The following is a 25,156-nucleotide window of genomic DNA, read 5'->3' on the forward strand; positions in this document are numbered from 1 at the left end:
ATTATTTGCCTATTTGTCTGTCCTGGTGACTATACAAGTTATTTTCATACAGGAATAAAAAAAATAATGAATAGTATGATTTTCCTTTGATTTTAAATGAAATACAATAAATTCAAACTTTGACTAAAGTTGGGAAAAAGTTTTCTTTCCGTGAATCTGTGATTTTTATTGCAAAATATGTAAATTTGATCTTCTTGGCTTTAATCTATATTCGACATAGATTTAAAGATAAGCCAATATTTTTTAATACATTATTAAATCTTCAAATCTTTTCTATATCATAGTAATATAAAAACATAGTACTAAGTAGTTATGACAGACACTATTATCGTTAATAGCGAAATTACATCGTGTTTCTTATGACATGTAATTTTCATGTAAATGCGAAATAACAAAAGTTTGAGATACCCGAAAAAAAACTTTCTTTCGTGTTTGATTAACATAAAAGCTTTCTGAACCTTTGAAGGTATATTGTCTTATCTTAAATATAAACTGATGAAACTTGCCGCATTTTGTTATCTTCCCTGTTTTTAATTTATCTGAATGTACTCACCTGCAAGTATGAGCCATTTCTGCTTGATTTCTGTAATAAGATAATAAACCATTCTGTAACACAAACCATCTCTTCTGATAACCTAAAAACATCACATAAATGACTTTTTAAGGTAAATATCTCAAAAATAGATTTTATTAATTGAGTGAATAATACCAGTAAGCAATACATAAAACTTAAAATTTAGGAGTGCATATTTTCCAAAATTAAGGGTAGGGACATATTTAACTGTTTTCCAAATAATAAATAAAGAAAATTTTAGAAAGAAATGGAGAAATGTGAGGGAAGAAATTGAACCTTATCAGAAACTATAACTTTAAAGTAACCATAACCCGTGCTGAAGGGGTGTTCTAACGCCCCCTTAAAATTGCAATTCAATTGGGAAGGCCCAAATTCCAATTTTTTCGCCCTCTTAAGAAATACACTGTAAAGACAAAACGCTATGCTTACTACTTTATACAACTATTTTCTTTTAATTTTTTCCTTTACCTTTGATGTAATTGGTCCATTTGAAAAGCCACCCCTTGGTCTCTGGAGTCTTTTCTTGTGGCTTATCTGAACATTTGTCTCCTCCTGTCCCTGTACTCGCCTTGTCCAGAGAATTATTCGACGGAGACTCTGACATTTTGCAGCCAGTTATCTTTCTTTGTGGCTAATAAAATGATTATTATTAATCACAGAATGCTATCTTGGATATTTCTTGGTTATTGTTTGTGGATTATCAGAGCTGATTGTATCACTTTAATGAGATAATGTGATTATTACAGCTTTAAGCTTAAGAATCCCACATTTTAACTCTGAAAAATAAGCAAATGTTCGTTAGGTATAAATAAACTGTTGTGACAATAAAATTTAAGTGGCATAAAACTTCACACTATGAATTTCTTTTTTCTTTGGTATTTAAAATTATCCTATTTGTCTATTTATCCTTATTTCAATTGTAAAAAAAAAGTTAATACATACATATTGCTATAAAACAATTCATAATAAAATAACAACACTCTTTGTTATTTATGTCTTGTAATAGATGGAGAATTTCATTGATATTTTATCAAAGCACACCTACTGCACTACCAGGGCTAGCTTGAGGACAAAGGGTCGTAGGTTCAAACGTACTAGGAGGCCTTCTTTCAGTACAACGCTTATCCTTTTTTAAATTCAAGATTAAATTAAGTTCATAAATTTTAAGTTTTAGTGTTAATTAATACTTCTTATCTACTTACCAAATTGTAAGAAAACATATTTTAAAACATCCTAGAACTTTTAAAATTTTCAAATTAACCATTAGGATTATTCACCAAATACTTGAAATCAGCTGTTAATTAGAGTTCTATAAACAATATAATCAAAACCAAAAATCTATAGGTATAAAAAAAAACAAGTTTTAGAACAGAGGCAATTTTTTTTAGAATTTAGAGATATTCAATGGTTGACTTTGAATTATCTTTAATGTGAAGAAAACGTTTATTTTTTTATCTATTTTAATATTACAGTGTGATGTTATCATTTTATAGACTTCTATGTTTCTGAAATCTTACAAACTAAATAAAAACTCTTTTTGAAGGATGGGCTCTCTACTTTTGAAGCTGCCCTTTTTGGAGACAATTCGTTTTAAATTAATATATACAAATCTGCTTTAACTTTAAGAGGGCAACAAGCAAAAAACATCACAAAAATTCACCATAAATAACATGAGTTTCACTTATTAAAACCACACAAACTTGAAAAAAACTTAATATAACATGTAAAAAAGTGAAATAATGACCTTTAAAAAGTTTTTTTGTGTCTTATGTGTGTTGTTCAGTACACATCATAACATTAAGCAGTGTCGACACAAAATTAAATATAAAAAAGCCATTTCGACAAATCAATAATAGATCGCAAAAAACAGACCATATTATAGTTTAGAATTAAGAAAATGCAAAAACAATTACATTCATAATAATTTAATGCCTAAAACTCGTTAAATATCAGAAAAAGGTTAGTTTTGAAAAATAAATTTTGGCCCCAAAAAAGTTTTCTGGCAACTTTGTCAATTTTTATTATCAAAAGGTTTCGTGATTTTCAGAAATCAGATGATAAGGATACAAGGAAGAAAATAAGAATAGTAGATCAGCTATAACATGATTAAAATAAGAAAAAACTTTAATCCTATAATATAAAGTAAGGTTTCTTGTCTGAAGATAAAGATCTCGAATTGTTGGTCTGAATTTAGTCTGCTTCTGTTGAAGCTTTATAAATTTTTGAGGTTTTAGGCTATTTTTCTGACCTCTTTACATATCCTCTAAAGGCTAGTTTTTAGTTCAATGTATAATTTTCAAATATAAACTAGTAATTTCACAAAAAAAATTCTACTTTTTATCCTGTAATCACATCAAATAATACATTTATCCCAAAGTTAAAAAAACGATTTTGTATTGTCAATAAAAATTACATTCTGAAAGACCATTTTTTTTTCTAAAAAAAAATTAAATATAGCTAAAAGCAAAATTTAAGGCTCTAAAATTGGATTTTATATGGAAAAATACGAGAATATTCTAGAAATTAAAGTGATTGAGAATCTAATTCATAACTTAACAGTGGTTTAGAAGGGGTTAATATAAGCAGCATCGAAAGGCATTTTTTTAGTTTAGCCTCTTAATTTGATTTTTATGAAAAAAATTTAAAAATTTTTTTTTGACTATTTCTCTTTAATTTTTTTTGACAGTAAAATAACGGGAAAAATTTAAGATAATTACTTTTAAACAAAAAATCAAGAAAACTTATGTACTAGACGCTATTGGGTATAATATGGGCTTTCTTTTGAAATTGAAATAATGCGATAATATCAAAATCTTGCAAAAGAGATAGTTTTTTAGCATGTCTTTATTGCACTAAATTTTATATTGAATGAGGGGTTAAAGGAAAATGCTCTTTTTTATTACAAAATGGTGATTCTGACTTTTTCTAGTGGTTCAGTCATATTAAAAATTAATATTATAATGTCATCTTTTTATATAAAAGTAATTTTATATAATTATACGACGTAAATTAGTTATTTTTCTGTTATCTAAATTGCGAAAAAAAATGTTTTAGCTAAAATAATCGAGTTCCTATTGGCTAGCCAATAGAATTTGAGGATTGGAGGGGGAGGGGGGTAAAAGGAGAATGGGATAAATAATTTTCATCATGGTTTCCAAAATTACTTTTTATTGTTTTTAAAAATATGATAAGTACTCTAACTATATTATTTTTATTTAATTTAACTCCCGCCTTTCACTATAAATTTTTAAATAAAAATGAAAATAAAATATTTTTTTTTTAATTCAAAAGTTGGCCGCTATGATTTGATCAGTTTTTCTGTTGTTCGCTGAATTTTTTTCTCTAAACAATAAACAGAGTTGTCAAATTATCTGAGTTTAAGATTAAATTACATTTTAATTTTTACACGTAAAAAATAATTTTAAAAAAAAAAATTTCAATAACGACATTGATTAATAGCATTGTTTTATTTTATTTTATAATTAATTGGTAAATCTGGCAACTATGGTGTCAGCTGATATTATGCCTATGATAATATCATAATTGTCTGCTACAGGCTACAGGCTAAAGCTATGAATGACGTTTTTGAAAACAATATATTATTATTCACATTATTTTGTTAATTATTACAAGGAGCGTTGCGGAAGCGTTTAATTTTGGTGCGGCTCCAACCTAACATCAAGAAAAACTCGACATATTTTTTTCTCACGTCTACTTTTGACTTTTGAAGGTTCTAAAAGTAAAATTTTTGATAAAAATGGACTTGAAAAACTGAAAATTATAATTTTTAAAAAATCTCTTTATTTATCTAGTCCGGAGCCGTCTTTTAACTAAAATTACGGCTCCAGCTCCAGCAAAATTTGGCGGCTCCGCAACACTTATTATAAGCAAAATTTGAATGGTTATATCTGTCCATATTCGACAGCTCTTTTTTTTTGTGAGAGATGTCAAAATGTTCAACAGCTAGCGAGACATACAGATAGATTAACTTTTACTTTATTATAAGGAATGGCGGCCCTTGGGTTCGTTTTGGAGGGGGGGGGGGGGGTGAAGTCGAACTCACTCCTCACTCTCAATTGTGTAGCATCTATTGAGAGCAACTCAATCAGTTTATTACTTATTGGAATCGTAAGATTTACACAATTAAATAAACCTTTAATATAATGTTGAATTTTAGATAAAATTTGTAAACAGGATTTTTTTTTATTTCAGAAGAATAAATGTAACTCAAAAGTAAAAACAACCAACCAACATTTTTATAGAAAAATAAAGGTAATTAATTCCATTTGTATTATTGGAATTTATAAACTTTTTAGTTCTGGACTGCTCTATACCTTCAAGGAACCGCCAAATTATTATAATTGAACATTATATTAGAATTATTTTAACTTTACAATCCATGGACAGAGTGCGTGGCACGAAAGAAAGCAAGTATTGTTAAGCACCTTTAAAGAATCAGCATTTTTAATTTACATGAAATATAGGATAAAGAAAAGGACATTCTTTTATAGTTGCCTCGCTCATAATACTTTACCTGTTCTAAGAATCATTATTCTAAAAAAAAGTTGTTAAAATGCAAAAAGAAATCAGCAAAGATGTATGGACTTTTTGGTAACGAATATAGAGTTGCAACGCTTTCTAAATCGTATCTAACTGTCATAGGAATCACCATGCAAAGTTTGAAATCGATAGGATAATTCTAACATGTCTATTCTAATAACTATATTATACAAAAGTTTGTCAAAAAGATTAAAAATAAGCTATAAGCATGTTAAAAATGGACGTACAGTCTCTCTGGTAACAGTTATAGAGTTGCAATGCTTTCTAAACATCATGTTCGAAATTGATTGGACAATTCTAAATGTGTAATAAAATGAAAATAACCATTACGGACAGACGGACCGACCCTAATTTTAGAAAACTTCGCTTTTAAAAATGATAGGATTTTACCAGCTCTGTTAGCCAAATCCTGTAACTAACTCAATTGGTTTTAATCTAATATGTTTTCAATTTGATATCTGCAGAAAGGTGTCTTTAATACAATGCGATAAATAACGAATATAGATTAAATTAAACTTTAGAATTAGATTATACCTACAAAACAAATATCTATCTATCTACATCGTAAAAAACTTATGTGTATTTTTAACTTAAATATAATTTAGGTTTGACGATGGAGCTAGAGATGTAAGAGAACTACGCAAGAACAATCAGTTGGATGGTTTTGATTCCAGAGGAAATATTGATGTGAGTGGTCATTTTATATGCTTTTTTTATACACAAACTAGCAGATATGCTGATATATACCTACCTAATTCAAGTATTTTTCCTTTTTTGTTAGAGTAAATATTGAATTGAGGTACCCATCTAGTTATTAAGTTGATACTTATAAATTAATGGAGGAAGGGGTCATCGTACTCCCAAGTTACACTGGTATCCAAATTTTTAAAAACCACATTATCTCGTTTGTTAGCTTAAAAACTTTTGATCCTATTTTTAATTGTGATCGTTTGGTGTCTAAACTTTTTAACTTTTTCATCAATTTATTGTACATTGTGTTATCTCTTAAGATCCCTGATACTTATTTATGTTAAGATTTTTGGTTAGCCTTAATGGTTTTATCTTGAAAATAAATATTAAGCCAAATTGTTAATATATTTATGTAAAGGGGGAGGCGGGTGTGGCACTACAGGGTGCACCACATAAATCCGGATTTTTTTTTAAACGGCCCGGCCATAGCGCAAAACTACTTGACCAATCAGGATGTTTGACCCCACTATAAAAAGCTTAGGTACTAGGTAATGACCTTTTTGCCCATGAAAATCTTTGAACTATGTAGGACGTGTACGCCGTGCTGGCCGTGCATATGTTCAACAAGGCAGATTCGAATTGCGCAGATAAATTACCATTGATTTACTTGCTGGATATACTATCAGATACCTAGTGAAAACTCTAGAAAAGACTAGAGCTCTCTAATTCTATCCAAGCTGACTTGGCTGTAGTACTCCGACAAAGTGGATCGTGGTAGATTTTAAGATGTCAAAAACGTCAAAAATCTCGGTTCTTGACTTCAGGGGCCCATATGGAACCTTGAAACTCGTTTTAGACTATGTATTGCACTGTATTGAAAAAGGTATAAACTGTTGTTCTAGCTTAATTGTGGCCCAAATGAGAGCTGCCGTGTCAAAAGGTAGCTTTAAAGATAGGTTAATTTGGATCTTGCTGTTACTCACTCCTTAAGGAGATGTGGCCTCTCAGCAGCCCCGATCTTAATCCAATGGACTTTTGGCCTCGAGCGCCATTAAAGCATGAACCAATACACGCGCCCATACCAAAAAGACCTCTCTTATTGCTTCTATCATGGAGAACTTTTCCTGTTTGAACAGGGACATGGTGACCAGGGTCGGCGGGCGGTTCAGGGGGCGGGTAGAGGCAGTGATTGAGGCTGGCGGCGATTTCATTAGATAATCTAATAGTCATATACCTAGGTTGCTTCCCAGTTTTTAAAATTCAATAAAATCTTTAAAATTGACGATTTTATGTTTATTTGTTTAAAAATAAGAAAAAGTCCGGATTTATGTGGTGCACCCTGTATTTAAAACCAAAACTAAAAGTCTAATGAACTCAACTAAAAAATAGTTAAAGCACTGAAATTTTGCATGGCAGTTGATTTAAAGAGGTACACTGTGGATTCGTGGAACTGTAAAGGAATGTCAACGGAACCGCGGTTTTCACCAAAAACCGCTGTTTCCCGCCATAAATATTTTTTGTCTTTTATTGCCAAATCAGACAATTTTGAATGATCTGAGATAAACTTTTTTTTCATAAAAATTTCACAAGTGTCATGGGAAGCGGCGGTTTTGCCGCCGTTTCTTCATAGTTTTACAATGTAGGTACCTAATTAAAGCGACTGTCCTGCAAAATTTTAGTCCAAGTTGATTTCTTTTAATATTAAGATTTGGATTTTATAAGTGTCACATCCGCCCCCTCCCTTTTCATAATGTAATACATATATTTATAGGTACAAGCCAATTTATTTATCTGCTCGTTATATTTTTCATTCAGAGGAAGTGCAAGGGCAGCTATTGCTTGAATAAAAAAAAATGTGAAGATAACTTGCCCATCAAAACTTTATTCAGCCAATTACAAATACACAATACTCTTAATTTTCACAAAATTCATTATCCCAGGTATTGGAGGTAACAAACAGGCCAGACACCCTGGAATCCTGACCTTATGAGACCTGGTTGTTTGGAACGTAAGGTCAAATTTTCCCTACCTGACCTGAATGGACGTTACAACATAATCAAGATCCACACAAGAGCTATGTCTGTGGAAAGAGATATTAGGTAGGTTTTAAGTTGCACTTTTGATTTTGTTTCTAATAGCACATAATTAGCAGAGTTGGAGTATAAATTAATATGGTAACCTAATTTTCATAACACTACCTACTCTTATTTCTGGCTTAACTTTTAGTACTAATATTCAGGGAGTAAGGGAGGGGACTCCAATTCAATATTCAATTTTCAAGAGTCTCAGACTATGGGTACTGGCGTAAAGGGAATGTGCACGGGCTAAAAAAACTGGTTTTAATTTTATGATTGTACATTTTATATTCGTAGGAAGCTGGATATAATACGATGCTAGACATAGTTTTTTTGTATGGATGAGAACCGGTTCCTATCCACCGGATTCGAATGAATACGAGAATAGTTATTTCTCGTATCGTATTATAAACGGCTTTCCGCGGATGTAGAATGTACAATTATAAGATTAAAACTAGTTTTAATCTTATGATTGTACATTTCTATATTCGTAGAAAACTGGATATAATACGATGCTAGACATAGTTTTTTCGTATTCATGAGAACCGGTTCCTAACCACACCGGATTCAAATGAATACAAGAATAGTTATTTCTCGCATCGTATTTTAAACAGCTTTCCACGGATATAAATGTACAATTATAATATTAAAACCAGTTTTTTTAGCCCCAAGGTGCCGAAGGCGCGGGCTAAAAAAACTGGTTTTAATCTTATGATTGTACATTTTTATATTCGTAGAAAGCTGGATATAATACGATGCTAGACATAGTTTTTTCGTATAGATGAGAACCGGTTCCTATCCACCGGATTTGAATAAATACGAGAAATTATATTACCATGATCCCTTTACAATTTTGGTCATATTTTCTGGATAAATCTGGTTTTCATTGCTTTTCAGCGAAAACTCTTAAATTGAATTAATTGCCCATTGTCCCCTCCCTTACTCCCTGACTTTTATTACTTTGAGTTATTAACACGTAACAAGTTTTTTTTATACAAAGTACTTTGTGTGGAAGAATCACTGTGGCAATTTTGCAAAAAAAATAACACTTTTTGGTATGAACTATTTTAATTTTTAGGTGATTTTTAGAGATGTTAGCTCGTCTGTGTGTGCAAACACAATAGGAGGTGAAATCCAAAGTTGTAAAGTTGTGTAAAGAAGATGGCATGTTTGACATTAGATCCATTCGGCATCTCGAGGCTAAAAAAATTGTATTAATCTTATTATTTACAGTTTTATATCCGCAGACAGCTGTTTATAATACAATATGATGAATTATTTTAATATTTGCATTTAAATTTTAGTTTTGTCTCAGATGATTCGAAATTGTCTATTTTGACGAGAAAAGGTAAATAAAAATTCGGCGGGAAATGACGTTTTCGATCTTAGTTGTAGATTCAATTTTTTGTGATGTATCTAACATTGTATGTGATAATATACCTCAAAATAGAAATTTGTACCATTTGTCAATGAGATTTAAAAGCTGTAAAAATTCATTGTTCTATAATTTGATCATTATTACCTATAGTATTTTTTTTATTTACCTATGTACCTCAGTCCGATTTTTTTAACAGAAATAAATATTTTTTAAACTTAACAGATTTTTTTCATTAAATATTTGTCTTTTTTTAAAGCTTGGCTACACTATACCTAATTCACTTTGTCTGTAGGTAGGTAATTAGGTTTCGTGATTTTCTTTGAGTTTATGCAAATTCTCTTTTCTTTTGTTATGTGAACTGAACATTTCCATTATAACATACTTCTTCCATCCTATGATTTGACTTCGCTACTTGTAGATGTTGATAATGTAGTTTTTATTACTTTTAGTTTTAATTAGGGTCCGAACCGTCCGTCCGTATGTAATATGTATACCCAGAAAGTTAGCTCTTCACACTTATTCAATTGTCGTATCGATTTAGGAAGCGTAACAAACAACTATATGTATAATCTTTACCAGAAAGACTGTACATCCATTAAAACATAGGGATTTTTACTATTTATAACTCCCTTTGATTCCAATTACGATAAGGTACAATGTTATAAGCAAAGCAGCTCTATATATAAGTCCTAAAAATGTAAATATGTCTATAAGCAGGTTTGCAACAAAGGTGGGGGGGATGATGACTCGTGCCACAACATACCAACTATTTTATTTTGGGTGCTTCTCCCTTAGTTTTAGAGATAATTGGGTAAAATCTTTTTAGTTGTGTCACTAATTAACCCAAGTTTTGGTATCTTTAATAAAACCGCCGCTCCTGCTGTCCCGCTAAAAAATAACAAGGTTTCAAATGATTCCAAATTACCTGATTCGGCGAGAAATGCAATAACAAATTTTTTTGGCGGCGGCGGAAAACTGCGGTAAATGGCAGGAGCGGCGGTACCGCCGCAGTTATTTATAAAAATATATTTTACTGACCAACCCAAAAAGATTTTGTTTCAATATCTTTAAAAGTTCAATAAAAGCACTGAATTTAAGATCTACCTTGATAAAGGAGAATTTGAAAAAAATGACTGAAGTCCCAGGGTTACTTGCAATGGGAAATTTTTAAAAATAACATGGTCGCAAATGATTCCAAATTGCCTAATACAGCGAGAAATGCAATAAAAAAAAAATTGGGGCGGCGGCGAATGGTGGTCCAGTCACCGTTTTTTTTTAAAGATACCAAAACTTGGGGTTACACAACCAAAAAGATTTTACCCAATTATCTCTAAAACTAAGGGAGTAGCACCCAAAATAAAATTGCTGGCATGTCGTGGCACGAGTCACCATATTTACTTGCTATTTTACTTAGACTTATACATTTATATTATGTTTGTTCAGTTCTGATGCAAGTGTTAATGATTGCTTGTCCTACCATTTCAGAGCTTTGCTTTATGGATTTTGTTATCTTTGTTGTATTTAGACAAGAAGTGATGGAAGAAAGGACTTTAATTTTAAATGTTATTTCGATATGTTATAGTAATGATTTTGCACGTAAAACGCACGCCTGAAAAGAAATATTTAAGGGCTTGCGATGTTGCTGTTCGGATTATATTTAGGACAAATAAAAATGTTAATGATTGCTTAAAGGTTTTCGAAGTAGAAATCAAAAATTGGTATTATCCTCTCAGGATTTTTACTTTCAATTTTGAATTGATTTGAAGACATTTTTATCAAGAAAATTTCTTATTCCTTAAATCATATTTCTTGAGACACAACCTATTTTTAAGAGATATTATTATCGGAATGCTGATGTAATTTTATCAAATTATACCTAATATACCTATGTTAATTTTATTTCTTTTCCCAATGGTGAAATTGTCGTCCAAGATCGGGGAATTGTACCTATGCAATCTTTGGTAAATAAATTCGATCTTAGACAAAGTAAATTTTAGAGTAATTTATAAATTATCATTGCTAAAAAAACTATATTAAAAAGTAATTCTTAACAGACTTACTGAGATATTAGGATTGTAGAGTCGCCACGCTTTAATTAAAATATTACTTTCTAAATGGTGTATTTATTTCAATCAATAAGTGTATTACATAACAAATATATAACAATTTAGAATTTAATACACAGCTTTCTAGATATTAAAGTGAGGGGCTGAAGGTATCGGCAAGCAAAACTGGTTTTAATTCTATGATTTTTATCTTAATAGTCGCTGAATATTGTGTGTAATACTATGTTATACATGGTCTTCAGTATTACAGTTTGATAATCCTTATACTAAAGTAACAGGGTGTTTGTGTGTCTTTACCAAGGATCTCGCTAACTGCTGAACCGATCGGGTTCTCCTTTACAGGGTAGCTTCTCATAGGTCTCGGGAAGGTTTATAACTACTTCTTGGGGGGTGGGACACCCCAAACCCCCAAAAATGAAAAATCCCCCCCCGGAAAAAAAAATTGTTTGAATTTTGTTTAATTAAAATTAAAAATTTCGCCCCCCCCCCCAATTTTTTTTTACCTTTTCTTTTAAAATCTAAAAAAAGAAATTTCAAATTGGGTTATTAAATTCGACTCTCTCCTTCTCAAGTGCCCCTAGAGGCCTCTAGGGGCGTAACCGCTAGTCCTTATAATAAAGTAAAAGGATCTTAGTCTGTGTGTCTGATTGTTTGTCTGTTTATTTGTACCAAAGGATCTCGCTAAATAGGTCCCAGGAAGATTTATAACTTTTCTTGGGGGGTGGAACACCCCTAACCCTCCCCCCCCAAAAAAAGGAAAAATACCCCCTCCAAAAAAAAAAATTTCCACCTTCAAAATTTTTTTTAATAGGTAGGTACTTTCTCTTAAAATCTAAAATAAGAAATTGGGTTATCAAATTCGACTCCTCCCTCCTCAAGTGCCCTAGGGGCCTCTAGGGGCGTAGCCGCTAGTATATTATATATATGAAGTAGCTGTGCAACTAAATAAAAAATTCAACAAAAAAACTATCACGAGAGAATTAAAGAAAGAGCTCAAATTAAGGGGGGGGGGGTTGATGCAACCATTTTGTAATCAATGCACATATGTCGCTTAGAATTCGAATTTTGTTATGAAACTTGGCATGCGTAATCTTTGGTAGATCTATTTTCCCTAATATAAACAAAAAGTTGTAGAAGTAACCGATAGTGGCTTCGTGTTTAATGATGCCAATTACCATTTTTTTTTCAATTTCTAGTAGCAGTCGCTACCGGCTAGAACAAGATGTAAACGGCTAGGAGAGGCCAAGAGTATGATGTTTAGATAGGGCTTGTGACATTTTTATGGGAAAATAGCCGAAAAACGGCCTAACGGCTGAGCCGACAGTCTTTACTTTTGCAACTTTTTGTTCAATTTAGTGAAAAGAGACCTACATAGGATTTTCATAACGAAATTCGGATTCTAAGTGCCATTTGCAAATTAATTACGAAATGGTTGCATTTAAAATCCCCCCTTTACACACCTTTACTTCCCATAAAAATTATTATCCACTTTAAGGTGGGTAAGATTAGATTAATATTAATTGTACTTAAAAAAAAAAAATTTGGGAACCTAATAGAATCTTAATTGAATTTTACAAACCATAGGTGTCAAAACTTAATTTAAATCTACAAAGGAGCAATTTTGTATATTGAAATTGTGGTTGTACATAAATTTTTCGTCGATTGTCCTAACCCGTAATATACCTGGGTACTTTTATTAAAATATTTTTTAAAATCACAATGAAAGATTGATCTACAACCTAATGTATTTGTCTACTCAAAAGGAAAAAGTAAAGAATAACATCAGTGGTTTCCCCTAAAAGCGCCTAGTCAAGCACAGATTATCACCAACCCCTCTTCCCCTACTTTGAAGTAAATTGGAAAAAAGGGGGGTTGATTTTTTGTTTGTTTAGGTCAGGTTAAGTTAATTGGATACTGTATTCCCGTAGTAGAGTAAGGCCTTGGGAATACATGCAGGCACTTTTAGGGAAAGCACTGATAAAGCAATTGACATTAATCAAGGAAAGCAAGGAAGAAACGATAAGGGGTAGTTGCACAAAGTGCATTTAAACTTGAATTTATTGAACTGCATATTTTTTTCTGTTCAATAGTTTAAACTACCTACATCTTTATGATCTATAGGTATTTGAAAGAATTTCAATTTTCTACAAGGTAGTTTTAAAAATATCAAGACTTGAAAATCATATTTTTTGGATTTTTGCATTTTAAATGGCTGTCCTGTATTCACAAAAACATTCTGATGACTATTTTGATGGTGTCTAATTGATTGCTATTTATTGTAATAAAAAATTAATTATGTTAGATGATATTCTTGTAATTTTTGCTTGCAATCAATCTTGTCAAATGCACTTCATGCAAGTATCCCTTCAATGGAAATATACAAACGTCAAATGATTTAAATCAGTTTTTAGCGAAAAGAAAAAAGAACATTTTAACAAATAACTACTGCTTTGGGTAGGTGTTCGTCCCGGTGTCCCCGCATTTGGTCCCATTTGCCTGTGTAGTCAGCACATTCTTGCCAAAGTTTTTCTAGATTGGTGTGCAGGTGAATGACGAGTAGGGTTATCCTATTGACATTCCTGAAAGTAAAGATATTGATCAGGTTGTACAAACTATCAGTGTATAAAAAAAGCAGACTAGACCATAAAAAATGCATTTAAATCTTAATTGATCGAGTTAGATTTAGGTGCAATAATTTGAAAAGAATTTTCACTTGTTTTAAGTTCAAAAATTGGTTTTAAATACCTAACAACTTATCATTTGAAATTACTCTTAATAATATTGATTAGGTACTTTATCTGACCCCTGACTATAAATCCAAGCTACTTACATCTATTTTTTCATTCTTTTAAATTGACCAAAAATCTCTACTCTATCATTTGTCCATTCATTCGGTGTCTACCGTTTTTAGCTATAATGCCGCCCGTCCATCTATCTATCTAAAAACTTACTTAACAGCCCCATTGACAAGTCCCACACAGAGTCTCAACACCTCGCTCTTGTCTCCTCTGGCGGCTTGACCGCCGACTACAGCTGTACCTCATTCGGACCTTTGCCACCGCCTTAAGGTTGTTCATTGTCAACAACATCAGCCTAAAAAACACAGAAAAAATAAGTTTAGTATCTTTGGTAAAGGGAAAGTTGCATGAAGTGCATTTCAAAAAAATGATTTCGAGCAGAAGTTACGAGTATACCATGAAACATATATAACTTTGTATTACAATAAATTAGGGTTGGCAATCCAATCCGGAATCTGTTCAATTTATGGAAATATTTGAATCCGTTATTTTAATAGCGGATTCGGATTGTTAATTGTTAAGCTAAAATCAGCATCTTGAGTTTTTTTTGTCTAAATATATATTTCAATTTTTAACAAAGTTAGGTTAGGTTGAGTAAGGGTTAGCAAATGGGCGATGTAGGGTCTAGAAATAGGAGAAAAGCTTTTGTGAAAGTATGAAAAAACGCTGCTTTAGATTCTTCCCAGCACCCGATAAGATTTAATTCTCTAATTTATTTTAAAAAGGGCCTTTTAAAATATTGCTAGAATCCGAGATCTGAAGATCTGGAATCCGTCAAAAAAAAAAGAATCCGGAATCCACAGATTGATCTGTTTCATTTTTGGGCGGATTTTTGTAAGCATCCGAATCCAAATCAGGTCCAAACATTGGACGGATTGCCAACCCTACAATAAATACCAAACAATAAGATATCACAAAAATAGTCAATGTGCTGTTTTGTGAAAATAAGCCAACTATATCCATTGTATATATCACAAGAATACGAATTTCATTTCTTGATATTATTAAAACTACATGGTAGAAATTGAAATGTAGTTCAAACCATTAAAAAGGGAAAAATTAGCAGTTCACTAAATTTAAGTTTAAATGCATTTCGTGCAACTACCCCTTTAGTTATTTTAATAGGTGTTTTTTTTTGTTTTAAATAAAGACTTTGCAAGACCTTTTTTCTTTTGAAATGAATTTATTAGTCCTAGTGTAGTATTTATATATTATTATATACAAGTAATAGGGTGTGAGTCTGTATGTATGTATCTTGATAAATACTGGACAGAGAAGGTTTTTCTGTACAGAAAATTTTATCATAGGTCCAGGTAAGGTTTAAGGTTTGTAACTTTGTTAAAGCAAATAACCCAAAAAAAGAGTTAAAGCACTAAAAATAGGCATAGCATTTGCTTTTTCCGTGGGGAGACGGCAGCAGAACTGCTGTTTTTGCCGAAAACCGCCGTAAATTTTTGTCTTATTTCAAAAACTGCTATTTAGATCATTTTTAACCTTCTGAGAGAAACTTTTTTTGTTCAGTTCCAAATTCTTTAAAACAACAGCCATGCCAAAGGGATCTATCCACGAACAAGAGCAAGTGATTCTAAGCACCTTCCAGCATTGATCCATAGTATTTTTTTAGTGAATATACTAGGTCTAAGTTTACTATTTGGTTTATCGACTAAAAAGTTAGGTATCACCATGGTTTTATATAGGGTTGGCAATCCGTATCTGAATCTGGGATCCGGAATCCGCCTAATTTTTTGGCCAATTTTGGAATTTGAATCCGGAAACCGTTTTTAAATAGCAGATTCGGATTCTTAATCCTTATACTAAAGTAACAGGATGTCTGTTTGTCTGTGTGTTTGTACCGAAGGATCTCAATAACCGCTGAACCGAACGGGTTCTCCATAACAGGGTAGCTTCTCATAGGTCCAGGGAAGGTTTATAACTATTTTGGGGGAGGGTACCACCACCCTCCCAAGAGAAATTGCCCCTAGAAAAAAATAACCCTCCCAAAAAAGAAACTTGAACGAAGCATAAACCAATTATTTCTCTAATTAGATATTTGAAATAAAAAAAAAACATTCAAAGTGCCACTAGAGGCCTCTAGGGGCGTAGCCGCTAGTTGGTAGACTAAAATTAGAGCCTAGAGTTTATTAATACTTGTCATTATCATCATCTATAACACAAAGTAGAATGATGTCTGTCCGTCTGCCTGTGTGTCTGTCTGTCCATCCCTTAAGATCTTGGTAACCACTGAACCGATCGGATTCTACTTTTCAGGGTATATACATATCGGTCCTGTGGTGGTTTTAAGCTATTTTCTTGGAGGATGGTTCACCCCCAACCCCCCCCCCTCTCCCAAAAAAAATTTTTTTTGTTTATTGGGGAAGTTGGTTCACAGCTCCTAGAGGCTGGGGGCGAAGCCGCTAGGTATATATAACATCTTTTAAAATCTCGGAAGTGAATTATAGAAAACACCAAGAACGTTAATTTTTAGGACATATGTAGCACTTAAATTTTCAATTTTTTAAAAAGCCTTTTAAAATATTGCTAGAATCTGGAATCCGCGAGAATCCGCTATTTTTTTGGACGGATTCTTGTAAGAATCCGAATCTGGTCCAAAATTTGACGGATTGCCATACCTAGTTTTATATGAAAAAAATTTAAAAGCAAAGCATTTTTGGTGCAATATTATCTAATGTTTTGATGTTTCAAACTGCTTTTTAAAGCTTTGACACAAAAGTATATTATTTTGATTAAAAATGTTTATTTAGAAAAAGGGTTGGTACCATGTAATATTATAAACAGTTTAATTTAAGTACTTTTGCAATTTACAGCATTTAATGCTTTTCTGCCGTGTTATTTTATTTTGTTCTTTGAACTCAAAAAGCATTTGATGATATTGGATCAAAAAACGATTTACATTTTAAAGTTTTTTTCATATAAAACCATGGTAAAACCAAACTTTTTAGTTGATAACTAGTATATTCACTAAAAAAAAACTAAGGATCAATGCTGGAAAGTGCTTAGAATCACTTGCTCCCATGTGGATAGTTCCCTTTCATTGATGTAAACCTTTTTTAAAGTTGAGTTGTCGTTTAGTTTCAAAAAGTACACGACCGCCCCCTCCCATTTAAAAAAAATTAGGTATACCTATCTTGCCAAATTTCATTACATAATTTTCATTCTAAGTGCTATTTCCCTTATGTTTCCACCAAAATTGGAATATTTGGAACTAAAAATTAAATAGGTATATTTAATATTTCATTCATACTAATAGCGGTATACAACATTTCTTATGAAAAAATTAAATTAAGCAAAACTACAATTTACTTTATTACTAACTAGAGGCGAAGCCCCTAGAACTTCTAGGGATACTTAAGGTTAGAGGGGAAATTCGACCCGGCTACCTCCATCTTTCAATTTGAGTTTTAAAAAGAAAATACCTAGTTTATTTAATTGGGAGGGTGAAGATACACTCCCCAATTATAGGTAAAAACCTTCCCTGGACCTGTAACAAAATCTATTGTAAAGGAGAACAATATCAGTTCAGCAGTTAGCAAGATCCTTCGCTAAAGACAAAAAAATACTTTATATAATAGGATTACTACGCAAGCATCCAAAAACAGTACCTGCATCTGGATGTGCATCTTCTGGGCGCTGTACTATGCCTGGCTTTCTGACTGGGTCAGCTAAATAGAAAGAAAAGTATGGCTACATTTAGTAAATTTAGTGAATTAATGCATTGGTAGCAAGTTTAATAGATGAACCATTCATGTATCCTATATCAAAAAAAAAAATCAATGACCCATTGGAGAAAAAAAGCACGAAGTGCATTTAAAGAGTTAAGGTACTTTGAGTAGTGTACTTTAATATGCCTTAGTAGAATATATTAGGCATTGTTTAGATATGATTATGTGTAAAAGAATTTTTAACTTTGACCTGACTAAACTTTTTTTATTTGACAATAATTCACAAGAGTTATATAAAAATGAACCGAGGTTTCCTTAGGGCAAGTTCTCTAAAGTTAAAGAACATAAAAAATAACATCCGGTTCTTCATAGGACAGTTTTTCTATGGATAGGTACTTTTAAAAAATAAAGAAAACCATCTGGTTTCCTGACGATATACACATTATCTCCACAAACTAACTAACCATACAATATAAACATATTTATATATATACTCCTTTGTAAGTTTTACATCAATATTACAAAAAAATACATATCATAGAATACTCTTGTACCTAATTATTTTGTTGTATAAAAAGTTAAAAGCTCTAGGTATTAAGGGGGGGGGGGCGTAATGACATAAGCTCTTAAACCGTGAGCAAAATGGTCTAAATATTGAGCTAGACCCTTCAAACTTGGTATATTAGCTTAGTCCTATAGGTATTACATCTAAATGGCAGAAAAATCCAAAAATTTTTATTTTTAGGTTAAGTTAGGTAAGAAAAACCCTGCGGAAATAGGGTTTTTAGGCTTTTTTTGGTCTATTTTGATGTGGAAACTTGCCTTAAATTGTTTTTTCTTAGGGTTTTAACTTAAATACACTGTATCTATTCATATGGACATTATTTAAGATGATTCAGCAAGTCGGGGACCGACCCCAGGGGGCTAGGTGGGTGGCCCGCAGGGGTTAAGTTCATTTTTCCCAATATATTTGTTGTGATACATCAAATAATAGGTTTTTTAGGTCAAGGAACTCAAATTCAGAGCTAAAATAAGCATTAGACTAATCTGAAGCTAGCCCCAGCGGGCTAGGTTGGTGGACCGCAGGGGTTAAGTGCATTTTTTCTAATATATATCTTGTTATATATCAAACTATAGGTTTTTTAGGTCAAGAAACTCAAATTCTGAGCGAAAATTAGCATTAGACTGACCTGAAGCTAACCCCCCCGGGCTAGGTTGATTTTCTGCAGGTTTAAAGAGCATTTACCTAACCTAACCTAGAAACTTACTTATATTTTCACAGGTTTTTTTCTTGAATAATCTGTGTCTATTAATGAGGACTTTATTTAAGATGATCCAGCAAGTCGGGGACCGACCCCAGCGGGCTAGGTGGGTGGCCCGCAGGGGTTAAGTGCATTTGCCCAATATATATGTTGCGATACATTAAATTATAGGTTTTTTAGGTCAGTTAACTCAAATTCAGAGCTAGAATTAGCATAAGACTAATCTGAAACTAGCCCCAGCGGGCTAGGTTGGTGGCCCGCAGGGGTTAAATGCATTATTTCCAATATAGATCTTGTTGCAAGTAAGGGACCGACCCCAGCGGGTGGGTGGCCCACAGGGGTGTAGTGTAGTGTGTTGTCATACATCAAATTATAGGTTTTTTATGTCAAGAAACTCAAATTCAGAGCTATTTTAAGCATTAGACTGACCTAAGGCTAACCCCTGCGGATTAGGTGGGTGGCCTGCAGAGGTTAATTTTCCAAATTATGTGTTGTTATACATCAAACTATAGGTTTTTAAAGTCAATTTGGAGCTAAAAAAACACAATAGAAACCTGATGCTAGTTTTTTCGTGGTATGTGGTATACATTAAATTAAAAAATTGTATCCTATTAGCACATTAAATTCTTCCACCACTAACATTGTACTATCAAAATTGAAATTCTTTCAAATATATGCCATATAAATGTAGTTTAACCAATTAACCAGGAAAAAATATGCAGTTCACTAAATTAAGTTCAAATGCATTTCGTGAAACTACCCCTTTGAATTTCTGGACCTAAAAAACCTATAATTTTATGTATGACAACTAAAAATGCACCTAGCCTGCTGAGGTCTTAAATCTTAAATAATGTTCTAATAAATAGACACAGTTTATTCCAGAAAAAAACCATAAAAAAAGTAAGGTTCTAGGTTAGGTTAGGTAAATGCACTTAAGACTTGCAGGCAACCCACCTAGCCCGCTGGGGCTAGCTTCAGATTAGTCTGATGCTTTTATTAGCTGTAAATTTGAGCTTCTTCACCTTAAAAACCTATAGTTGGATGTATGACAACACATACTTTTTAAAAAAATGCATTTAACCCCTGAGGGACACCCACCTAGCCCGCTGGGGTCGGTCTTCGACTTGCTGGATCATCTGAAATAAGGTCCTCATGAATAGACAGTTTATTTGAAAAAAAACATAAAAAAAAATTTAAATGTAAGTTTCTAGGTTAGGTTAGGTAAAATGCACTTAAGCCCTGTGGGCTACCTATCTAGCCCGCTTGGGTTAGCTTCAGATTAGTCTAATGCTTATTTCAGCTCTGAATTTGAGTTCTTTGACCTAAAAAATATATAATTGGATTTATCACAACATATATATTGGGAAAAATGCACTTAACCCATGCAGGCCACCCACCTAGCCCGCTGGGGTCGGTCTTCGACTTGCTGAATCATCTGAATTAAGGTCCTCATGGAATGGACAGTTTATTCTAGAAAAAAAACCTAAAAAAATAATAAATGTAAGTTTCTAGGTATCTTAGGTAAAATGCACTTAAGCCCTGTGGGCAACCCAGCTAGCCCGCTGGGGTTAGCTTTAGATTATTCTAATGCTTTTTTTAGCTCTGAATTTGAGTTCTTTGACCTAAAAAACATATCATTTGATGTATCACATCATATATATTGGGGAAAATGCATTTAACCCCTGTGGGCCACCCACCTAGCCTGCTGGGGTCGGTCCCCGACTTGCTGGATCATCTTAAATAAAGTCTTCATTAATAGACACAGTTTATTCAAGAAAAAAACCTGTAAAAATATGAGTAAGTTTCTAGGTTAGTTTAGGTAAATGCTCTTAAGCCCTGCAGAAAACCAACCTAGCCCGGGGGAGAGTTTCTTGACCTAAAAAACCTATAGTTTGATATATAACAAGATATATATTAGAAAAAATGCACTTAACCCCTGCGGGCCACCAACCTAGCCCGCTGGGGCTAGCTTCAGATTAGTCTAATGCTTATTTTAGCTCTGAATTTGAGTTCCTTGACCTAAAAAACCTATTATTTGATGTATCACAACAAATATATTGGGAAAAATGAACTTAACCCCTGCGGGCCACCCACCTAGCCCCCCGGGGTCGGTCCCCGACTTGCTGAATCATCTTTAAAAATGTCCATATGAATAGATACAGTGTATTTAAGTTAAAACCCTAAGAAAAAACAATTTAAGGCAAGTTTTCACATCAAAATAGACCAAAAAAAGCCTAAAAACCCTATTTCCGCAGGGTTTTTCTTACCTAACCTAACCTAAAAATAAAATTTTTTGGATTTTTTTGCCATTTAGATGTAATACCTATAGGACTAGGCTTATATACCAAGTTTGAAGGGTCTAGCTCAATATTTAGACCATTTTGCTCACGGTTTAAGAGCTTATGTCATTACGCCCCCCCCCCCCTTAGTAAATGCGATCAAAAGTTGTATTTTTGACAAAAAAGATTTTGCCATAGGTAGGTATATAACATGTAAAAAGTTTGAAAATAAAAATGAAAAAGTCATTTTTTTAGGAAAATCCCTGGCCAAATCTTTTAATTTTAATCAATAACTTTATATTATGCATTACTATATTATTTTAAAAAGAAAAAAATTAACAATATTTTTTAAAATGCACTTCATGCAACTATCCCTTTAAAAAAAACGATGATTATGTTTTATTACTAATACTGCATATAGGCATTAATTAGGGCATACATTGACTTTACATAAGGGGAGGGGTGGTAAACGGTGCCGTTTATTTGTAATCTGTGAGTAAAATGGACAAAATATGGAGGTAGATTTTGAAACTTGGTACATAAGTCTTGTGCAATACGTACTAATTGTAAATAAAAAAATTCTTTATATTAGGTTAGGCAGGGTGTCGGAGCCGTTTAATTTTGATGCGGCTCCGGCTCCTACCTTAAAATTAATATATCAATTTTTTTTCATTATTGAATTTGATAAAATAAAATAAATAATATAAAATATTTTGCTTTTATTTGATTAAAGCTATATAAAAGTAGAAGGATGTGTGTCTATTTTTTAAGTAACAATAGTTTTTCAGTTTATTATATGGAAATAGACCGTTGCCAAATTATATTATTACTTTAAAAAAACACTTTTAGCTAATCTTGAGCCGGAGCCGTTTTTAACAAAAAATACGTCTCCGGATCCGGCTCCACCAAATATGTTGCTGCTCCCGGCTCCGGCTCTGGCTACGAAACACTTTAGAAAAAAAAACACTTAACCCCTGTAGGCATCTCCCTTATCCCTATGGGGTTGGCCTCCGATTTGCCAAATTATTTTAATTAATGTCCTTAAGAATAGACACAGTGTTTTCGAGAAGAAAAAAAAAACAATTAAAGTAGGTAAGTCTCTACACAAAAATAGACCAAAAAGCCTAGAAAACCCATTTCCGCAGGGTTCTTCTTACCAAACCTAACCTAAAAAATGGACTTTTTTTAATTTAGATCTAGTACCTAATAGACTAGGCATATGCACCAAGTTACAAGAATCTAGCTCAATATTTAGCCCATTTTGATCACGGTTTCCGAACAGAATGAACGTAGTAACCCCTCCACCCCCCTTAAATATTACTTTCAGACAAATAAATGAGAAATTGACATGATACACAATTGTTTAGGAGTTTTGTTTAACAATAACAATATTTAAAACAAGCGTCCTTATTTAATACAACTAGCGGTTACGCCCCTAGAAGACTCTAGGGGCACTACACTGGTAGGAGAAGGAAAAGTCGACCTCATCCTATTATAAATTTGAGTTTCCAAAGAGTTATAAAAATTATTTTGGGGGGAGAGGGGGGTTAAGACACTCGAAAAATAGTTTAAAACCTTCCCAGGACCTATAAGAAGCTTCTCTGTAAAGGAGAACAATATCGGTTCAGCGGTTAGCGAGATCCTTCGGGACAGACAAAAAACGCTTACTACTTTATATAATAGGAAAATAGGAGAAACAGATATGTAGATGGAATGAAAGAGTAGAATAGCAACATAAAAGTAACATTTTCGAATACTATTTTTTTAATATTATTAAAATCTAGAGAACCACAGAGTCCAGAAACTCGTGGTACCCCTGATTATTTTTATATATGGGCACCTGAGAACTAATAGAGTAGCCATTAAGTTACTAAGTATACAAAGCTATTAGCTTTTGATGTTAGATTAAAATACAAATATCTTGTTTATCTATCAAAATTTCCTTGAATTTAAAAAGACAAGAAATGGTAGGTAAATAAAGTTATGAAACCTAGAATTAAACAGTAACCCTTTAATCTTCTTTAAATGCGTGCGACAATTTTACAATAGTATTGACTTACTGCCGGGTTTCATAGTTTAGAGCTAAAAGTTTAGTTCTAATATTGTCTTGATATAAAAATTTGAAGAAGTGTGAAAAGTTAAAATAGTAATTATGCAATATATTTAGTTACAAAAGTATTCATTTTCGATAAGAAATGTATATTTAGCAAAAGGAGTAAATTGTAATAATGTAAACAGTTTGATTAATGTACTTCTGCATTTAACAGCATTTGATGTAATAAAAAACAAAAAGTACTTCAATTAGCAGCTGGAATCACTTTAGAGCTTATTCGTGCATTGTCTCCTTTTTTATCAGCCTATATACCTACAGTAACTGACGAATTAGATTCATCTAAATCTAATTTAAAAGAGTTTTTTGTTGATTGCAAAATATGCTAATTGAAAGAGTAGGTATTTTATCTAATAATTACTTACATCTATAAGGGTTCAAAGAAGCAAACGCGTCGTAATCCATTTTTACTTTCTGAAAAAAAAGTATCAATCAAACCTTATAAATTTTAAAATATCATTCAGTAGGTAAAATATTGCAAATGTCTTGACATATTTCAATAACCAAATCATAAACAATTCACTATATGCTATTTGAATGAAAAAAAATAAAAAAAATTCACAACCAAACTATGTATATCAAAAGCAACGTCAACAAGCATACGAACAGTTGTTTATTTACATTTTACATATTTACCGGGCAATCAGCTGTCTTTGTGAATGTGTGTGTGTGCGTGTGTGTGTGCGTGTGTTTAGACAGGCCAATACGGACGGAATCAGAGATGTGTAGATATGTGAAATATGCGTTATAAGCGGTTTGAATAGCTTGGTCTGTATTGAAGACCAAAAAAATTTAGAATTTTTTGGCTTCATTTTTTTTCAAAAACTATATTCCTGTTATGCTAAAATTTATAATTTAAGCATAAATCTGTAGACATTTGTATTGTTTATAGGTTCTGTTAAATCTTTTTTTAATTTTTCTTCCTAAAAACGAGAAAATTATGTTTTAAAAATCATCTATTAGGGCAAGAAGTCTATAAGCAAAGTAAGAATATTAAAAATCTATCTCCTATATACCTAATAAAGGAAACTGAATATAAATTGCACTTTTAAATAGCCGTTTTATTGCTGCACAGTCTCTATTACCTCGATTTTTAATTTTCATCCTATATCAAGAAAATTATTTTTTAAACAACGCTTCCTTAACCACCATTTTTTGATCAAGAATATTGGTGCTAAAAATGAAATCTATTAATTTTTCTATAAAAAAACTTATGGGATTACAAAAATGTAAGTGGTCAATGTTATTGTATTAAGCTAAAGCTTCTACATGGGTTCTACAAGAACCATATTAGCTACCTATACCCTTTAAAGTCCTAAAAACTTTTTGTTCAACTTTTTTCAGGGTTTTCCCAAAACCTTCCTGATTAAAGAAAATTTAAAAAAAATTAAATTATTTTTTTAAAACAAGAATATTCATACAAGCCTATTCTGACATTTTAGTAATTTTAAATAAAATTTTTAAATTTTTTAGGTCTCCATTATTTGAAACCTTCTTGATGGAACATTCTAGATGCGCATACCGCGGCATTCTTAGTAATATTTTTGTCCGGCACCAAGTTGCACACATGCGGTATAATTCAATCATTTACATTTTGTAATAATTCGAATTTATTTATGAAAATATTAATGTTTTTATATGAAATTTTATAGTTCTGATATCGAAAAGACGTATAGAATCATTT

At 32.2% G+C, this 25,156-nt stretch overlaps 1 protein-coding gene and 2 long non-coding RNA genes across 6 annotated transcripts in view; 1 reads left to right on the plus strand and 2 right to left on the minus strand.

Moving 5' to 3' along the window:
- Osbp (oxysterol binding protein) overlaps window positions 1-2,315 on the minus strand; it is a 28,921-nt gene extending 26,606 nt beyond the window's left edge. The window contains exons 1-2 of the mRNA XM_080154316.1: window positions 1,043-2,315; window positions 554-635 (exon numbers count right to left, since the gene is read on the minus strand). Of these exons, the coding sequence (XP_080010442.1) occupies window positions 554-635; window positions 1,043-1,178 (218 nt within the window). The 5' untranslated portion in view covers window positions 1,179-2,315. The remainder of the gene's footprint in view (window positions 1-553; window positions 636-1,042) is intronic.
- A 2,425-nt stretch (window positions 2,316-4,740) lies between these two features.
- Window positions 4,741-9,496, plus strand: LOC145314420 (uncharacterized). Its single transcript, XR_013877762.1, has 4 exons — window positions 4,741-4,846; window positions 5,740-5,821; window positions 7,765-7,923; window positions 8,978-9,496. It is a non-coding gene; the product is annotated as an uncharacterized LOC145314420 (long non-coding RNA).
- Window positions 9,497-11,384: 1,888 nt separating this feature from the next.
- Window positions 11,385-23,918, minus strand: LOC145314421 (uncharacterized). 4 transcript variants are annotated; one of them, XR_013877765.1, is made up of 5 exons: window positions 23,838-23,918; window positions 17,762-17,821; window positions 14,295-14,436; window positions 13,335-13,922; window positions 11,385-13,095 (listed from the first exon to the last, which is right to left on the minus strand). It is a non-coding gene; the product is annotated as an uncharacterized LOC145314421 (long non-coding RNA). The 4 variants fall into 4 exon arrangements; XR_013877764.1 differs by having other exon boundaries at window positions 11,385-12,284; window positions 12,923-13,922; XR_013877766.1 differs by having other exon boundaries at window positions 11,385-13,317; window positions 13,729-13,922; window positions 23,838-23,917.
- Between the last annotated feature and the right edge of the window lie 1,238 nt (window positions 23,919-25,156).

This window comes from Acartia tonsa, chromosome 3 (genome assembly GCF_053477335.1).
Source record: "Acartia tonsa isolate MP-2025a chromosome 3, ASM5347733v1, whole genome shotgun sequence".
Classification (NCBI taxonomy): domain Eukaryota; kingdom Metazoa; phylum Arthropoda; class Copepoda; order Calanoida; family Acartiidae; genus Acartia; species Acartia tonsa.